This window comes from Festucalex cinctus, chromosome 13 (assembly GCF_051991245.1).
Source record: "Festucalex cinctus isolate MCC-2025b chromosome 13, RoL_Fcin_1.0, whole genome shotgun sequence".
Taxonomy (NCBI): Eukaryota; Metazoa; Chordata; class Actinopteri; order Syngnathiformes; family Syngnathidae; genus Festucalex; species Festucalex cinctus.
In genome coordinates, this window is record NC_135423.1 from 22,147,837 (window position 1) to 22,153,969 (window position 6,133).

General features: G+C 39.5%; 1 protein-coding gene across 1 annotated transcript in view; it reads right to left on the minus strand.

Annotated features, from left to right (window-relative positions):
• Window positions 1-4,956: 4,956 nt before the first annotated feature.
• The window catches only part of foxl2a (forkhead box L2a), a 1,756-nt gene continuing 579 nt past the window's right edge, over window positions 4,957-6,133 (minus strand). The window contains exon 1 of the mRNA XM_077541853.1: window positions 4,957-6,133. This exon is cut by the window's right edge and continues 579 nt beyond it. Within this exon, the coding sequence (XP_077397979.1) occupies window positions 5,553-6,133 (581 nt within the window). The 3' untranslated portion in view covers window positions 4,957-5,552.

The following is a 6,133-nucleotide window of genomic DNA, read 5'->3' on the forward strand; positions in this document are numbered from 1 at the left end:
CGAGAATGTATCGAGAATCAAGAGATGCTCAGTTAACTTGGGCTGTGGAGGTGCACAGAGGAACAGAGGTAATAATCCGACAAGGAGAAACCCTTCTCAGTCAGGCTTATATAGACAGCGACTCGATCTGATTGGCTGTGACTAGAGATGTAGGAAACAGGACTGACATGGAATTATCTTATTGGCTGTTGACCAGATAAAGAGATGAAAGATTCTTGACATCTGATCCATACGTATACCGATCAATGATGAGCCATTGCACGACTACAAGAATGTAAAGTGATTGACAGAAAAATCTTTTTTTTTTTTTTTTTTAATTCCAATTGGCTCTTGACTATGTATGGTATAGGCCCCTGGGCTCATGCAGCCCAGGCAAGCCAGCTGGTAAAGGCAGACCATGGATGCATAGTCTATTAGTTGCGACTCAACTGCTTTATCAGCCAGAACCTTTCGTACACATGCATAACAAGTACAAGACTGCTGTGTATTTTCACAGACTGCATGAGGAAAGGTGGAACACTGTCTCAAGGTGTGTATTTTACCTTACAGCCAAGGGGTGCACTTAGAGAAGGGCTAAAATTGTGCAGTACTTAACCTTTTTGAGACAGAAGTTAACTCAACGTTTCGGACTGATAAACTTCAGAAAGTATATATCAACACACATTATTGTGAATATTTTGGCTTGACAGATATTAGACGTTGTTATTATTGTCTTGCTGTCTTGTCATTAAGATCGCAATCAGCAGCAATGTGATGTCACTGGAAAAAATCAGAAATCCCTTCATGGGTGAAGTGAAGCAGAATGGACACTGTAAGGGTGAAACTTGTAATATTTGAGCTCCAAGAAAAGAGAACGGAAAGAAACACTCGTGCTGATTCAAACAATTGCCGGATTTTCTGTGAATCAAATGGTTGCATATTTTCCTGTTTGGAGCAGATGTATAGCAAACATTGGTGACACCCCCCACACTCCTTTTCAATAGCTATGAGGTGACGTCCTCATTCCGAATGCCAGCCATTCAACTGTGTGCGGGAAATATACAAGCAGACGTGTGACTTGACCGGCCGGGTCGCATCGCATGTGCCCCATGGAGCATGCAAGCTGTCACAACCGGAACGAGTGCAGATACAAGTGCAGTCGGGACTAGAGCGCCTGTGCGTGTGTGTGTGTGCGAGACAAAAAGGAAACCGGAGGGTCAAATGCGTTTCTCCTACAGCGACTTGACCTCGTTTGTCATGGTGATTATAATCTGTCATCTGTGAGCGCACGACAAAGGATACAATCACGGTTATTCATGCGCCCTCAGCGGAAAAGACGCAAGCAAACAAAATCACACGTTATTCTAAATTTAGGAGTCATAGCACTGGAAAAAAAAAGTGAATGTGATTTTCATTTCCACACATATTTAAATGTGTAAAATTAACATTATAATACTTTTAGGCAAAATAATATGTTTGTCTTGACGCATTTGATGCGCTTTACAAATTGAATAAACAACTCAATGGAGAAAACCAACAAACAAATAAACATAATTTAGCCAAGACAGAAGAGGTTCGCGTTCTATAATGCGGCACATTTAAAGTATTATTTTGATGAGAAAAACACGTTTTACTATAGGCTATTTATCAAGCTTAACCCACAATGCTTCAGTAAGCAATTTTCTGAGCAGCTAAATATTTTCGTCCTTATTCCGCTTAAATTATTCTCAATGAATAAAGTTAATTTTATGAGGTTTATTTGTAAATAAATACATAAATAAATAAACACGCACGCACACATGGTTGCAATATGCAGGCTATTGGTAAAGTCTCTAAAATGCAACATGAAGACTGCTGCAGGACAGTTTGTCTTGACGCATGCATTTCAATAGCACTTGTTTTATAAACATGCAGCTAAACTGCACGCTGACAAATAATAAAAGATTGCTTTTTAATTAAGCCAATGTTAGCCAGGAGGAATTGTGCATTTTAAAATATTGTATAGCCCAATGATTGTTTATTTTAAAGTAAAAAACTGTAGACGAAGCACCCCACGTGCAAACAAATGCATGCAAGAAAGCAAAGACTATTTTTGTTGTTGTTGAATTCAACCATGTCAGTTTCCGAGGGAGTCTTTTAAACATTTTACCTATAAAATTTGAAAATAAAAAAAAATATATATCATAACACTCACTTGCTTCATATACGTCACAGCAATGTTTTACAAACTGCAGAAGCTAACTCAGCTTTGGTAAGGGTTGTACAATGTGCTAAATAGAATATTTTTATGTGATTTATGGTTATGTTAAATTTCATTCACACATTTTGCAGCTGTAATGTTATTATTATGAATATTTTGCTTCTGTTCTTACATTAACATTAATTTGGACAAATGTTTATAGTTGATTTGTGCACTAATCTTGGAGTATTTATTGTATAAAATAATTTTCATCCATGAACAATTAATGTCACATATAGCCTATAGGCAAGTTAGGCACTTCACATATGGACGTCTGGAGCAGGACCAAATGGAGGCCTTTTGGAGCCGCATGAACTTCGACTGGCCTTATCTCCCCGAGCCCCTGAGACATCCTGTATGCAGGCCCATTGTTCCAGACCTCCCGGGCGAATTGTCAACCTCTGTGAGCACATGCACCATGCACACCTGCCATGCACAACGGTTCACATGCACACACGTTTATCGTCATTTCATTTACACGCGAGTATCATATTGGTCTTTTTTATTCTCTTGAGGTGTGCAACTTTGAGCATGGTGAGCAGGAACCGTTTTAAACTCGTTGGCCAAACTATTAAAAGAAAATTATGAACTGCAAATTAAAATCAAACATGGTTTTACGCTAGCAAAATACTACAATGTTGCACCACTTAAAACAATTTAATGAATAGACATATTCATAATTTGAATAATTAGCATCTAATATCCTGCTGTAGTGAACCATACACTGTAAAAGTTGTTACACAGTTGTTCATTGAAAGTAATAATTTCCATTCAAAACAGGATAAAGTTATTGATTTGATTGTGAAAAACATTTATTTTGCATCAATTTTGATTTGTGCCGAATACGTCCAAAGGACCCAAAATAAAGTGTTTCAATTTAGTTACTGTGAAGTCAAATATTTTAGATGTGATATCTGGACTCCCCCCCCCCCCCTTTTTTTTAGTTTAAGCGGGGGTTTTAATTTTTTTATAGTGTATCCTACCCGTCGGTGCCTGATAGTTTATGTAATTGCGCGTTGTACACCCGCTAAAACAGACTTTTAAACACTTGTATTTGTTGTTCTAAGAGGGGTGTTTGGAATACATTTGTCATTCAAACGCGCCCTTATCTCCTGCTTGTTTATAAAACATAAATGCGAGGAAGCAGAGAACTGCTACATGCTCCCATTGCGTACATGGATGCACATAAGTGTTGCTGCCGGTCATATTTCCATAAATAGTTTGATGCATGCATGTATGAGCGACAAAGAAGCTGCTCTAGCATTCAACTTTTGAGAGATGAACCCTGCAGAACACTGGGAGAGAATCATAATTGTACACTATAAATGCAATTGACACAAACAATAATCTATCAAAAAGAAGGCTATATTAAAACACCCGAAAAGAATAACGATAAAACGTGCATGCGTAAATAAAACTGTGACAAAGTCTTTCCGCTTTAATTACCATTTTTCATGCAAAGTTAACCTTAATGTCCTTATTTTCTGGCAGCTACTAATCCGCTATGCCTTGAGAAATGATGCAATGACGCGTCAAATTAATATAGTAACCATAAGATGTAAAAAAAACACACACAAAAACCAAACAGAAAATGCACGTCAGAGGAATTCCTGTACCGTAGATTTAATAAAGAGTCCCCTCGGAGCAGACACACAGGAGTCTGTGTGTGTATTGATGTTGCACTTGGATGAAAAGTGTGTTGGACAGTCGCTGGGATAAAATGAATGTGAGCGTGTCTATGCCTCAGAATGAAAACACTTCTGAGTTTCACTTTGAACATGCGGCGCCAATTCATGTGATCTCAGAAGGGTGAGCCCATAACTTTATTAATATTGAACTACATAACAGAAAATAATAGACTACACCTATCCACTTCCTTCCAAGTATTTACTTATTCAATTATAGAGACTATATTGTGACGCTCACCCCCTAAAAAAAGTTAAACTCAAACAGCAAACATGCCAAAAACAATCATTCTTATTATTGAAATATGATCATGTCATTGTGTTTGAAGTTGTAGCACAATATATAGGTTTATTCTGCTGCTGTCACAACACAACCGCGTTCCGCAGGATGTCACACAAAAATACACCCAGAGGACATGCACGAGTTCTCTGCAGGGTGAATGTCGCAATAGTTGCATGAATATAGGAATTATTATTATTTTGTTTGTGGCTTTCTAGCTGTCTCTTGGGATTAATATGGTTCTTTTTCTCATCGTCAATGTGATTGTTATTTGTATTGCTAAAATTAAAAGGGTTGAAAATGTACAGGTTTTGTGTCTTATTTTTAATTGCCTATATTTTTGTGTTAAATTTGCCAAAATGCGATCGTTTTCCCTTTATTTGATTTTCTCAGGAGACAAAATGAAGCTCGTGCAGTATAAAATTTCATCCATGCATGTAGTCTGATTAAAACAGTATAACATTAAAAAAACAAAAACAAAAACAAAAAACCTTGAAAAATAGTTCTATGCAATTTTGTGCACATGTGCAGATGATGTTTATTATGCATTGAAAAGCTGAAGATAAGGAATCTGGTTCGGTAAATTAAAAATAATACGTTTGATTCATTTTGCGCAGATAGTATAAAGTTCAAGTATTTAATTATTATTATTTTTTTTAATAAACTGTGTTGCATTTGCAAAAGTTAGCCTCCAACATGTAATTGCAATTAAACTGCAATTAAACGACATTTTGCCAAATGTTTTAAAATAGATTGCTTCACGAACACTGGAGTATTTTATCAAATACATGTTTATTAAAAAATTCACAAATCTAGAAAAGTGATGGAAAAGTGCTAATTAAAATTCAACATGGCCCCAAGATGAATGAAACAATATACAGTATCACGTTTATTAAAAAATATAATGCAAAACCTGGTCCTGGCCTATATATTTCATGAATGCGGGGGAGAAAAAACACAAAAAAATTGGAACACCCTGAATTGTCTTATTGATGAATCATTTTTAACAAAAGATTTACAACCAGCCTGGCTCAGTCAAAGTTTTTAGAAGGCTGACGTTGTGATTCAGTTCTCTTGGATTTTGGTCAAGCCGTGCGTAAAGTTGAGAAGTACGCATTGTCATAGTTCCACAATCATTTTTCGGTGGAAATAAAAATGAGTTTGACACAGCAAAGTCATACACAGGCAGTCCAATTGTAAATGTTGCGCTACCTGATGCGCCCATGGTGACCCCGTTTAGTCGGAATCCGGTTTCTCAACATCGGCACCTCCATTGGCTGCATGTGTCCAAAAAAAAAAAAAATCAGAATCACAGGAAACGACAACAAGGCATCTCTTCGAAGAGTTCTTATTTGTACACGGGTCACATTTAAATATCAATCCTCGCGTGCAAGGAGTGTTTGCTCTCGTGTTCCCAGTACGAGCAGTGCATCATGGACAGCTCCGCCGGCTGGCGGGAGCAAGCGAACTGAAGACCGGCTCCGTTGCCGGACGAGACCGGGGGCGGCGCGGCGGTGGCCGGGCTCAGCTGCTGAGAGTGGTGGGGGTGCGCCGGGTGGTGGTGGTGGCTCATGCCGTTGTAAGAGTTCACCATACCGGGGAGCGCCATGCTCTGCACCCGCGAGTATGGGTTGTAGGAGGCGGGGGCGGACAGAGCCTTGACCGGGCTCACGTTGCCGCTGGCCATCTGACAGGAAGTGTAGGGCATCGGGGTGGGCGGCTGGCCCAGCGACCACGAGTTGTTCATGAAGCTGGACTGCAGGTACTTGGGTGGCGACAGGTAGCCGTAACCGTCCCCTCCGAACAAGGACTTCCCGGGCTGGAAGTGCGTGGGCGGCGGCCTGAACGGTCGCTTCATTCGGCGGCGCCTCCGGTAGTTGCCCTTCTCGAACATGTCCTCGCAAGCCGGGTCAAGAGTCCAGTAGTTGCCCTTCCTTTCTCCGCCGCCCT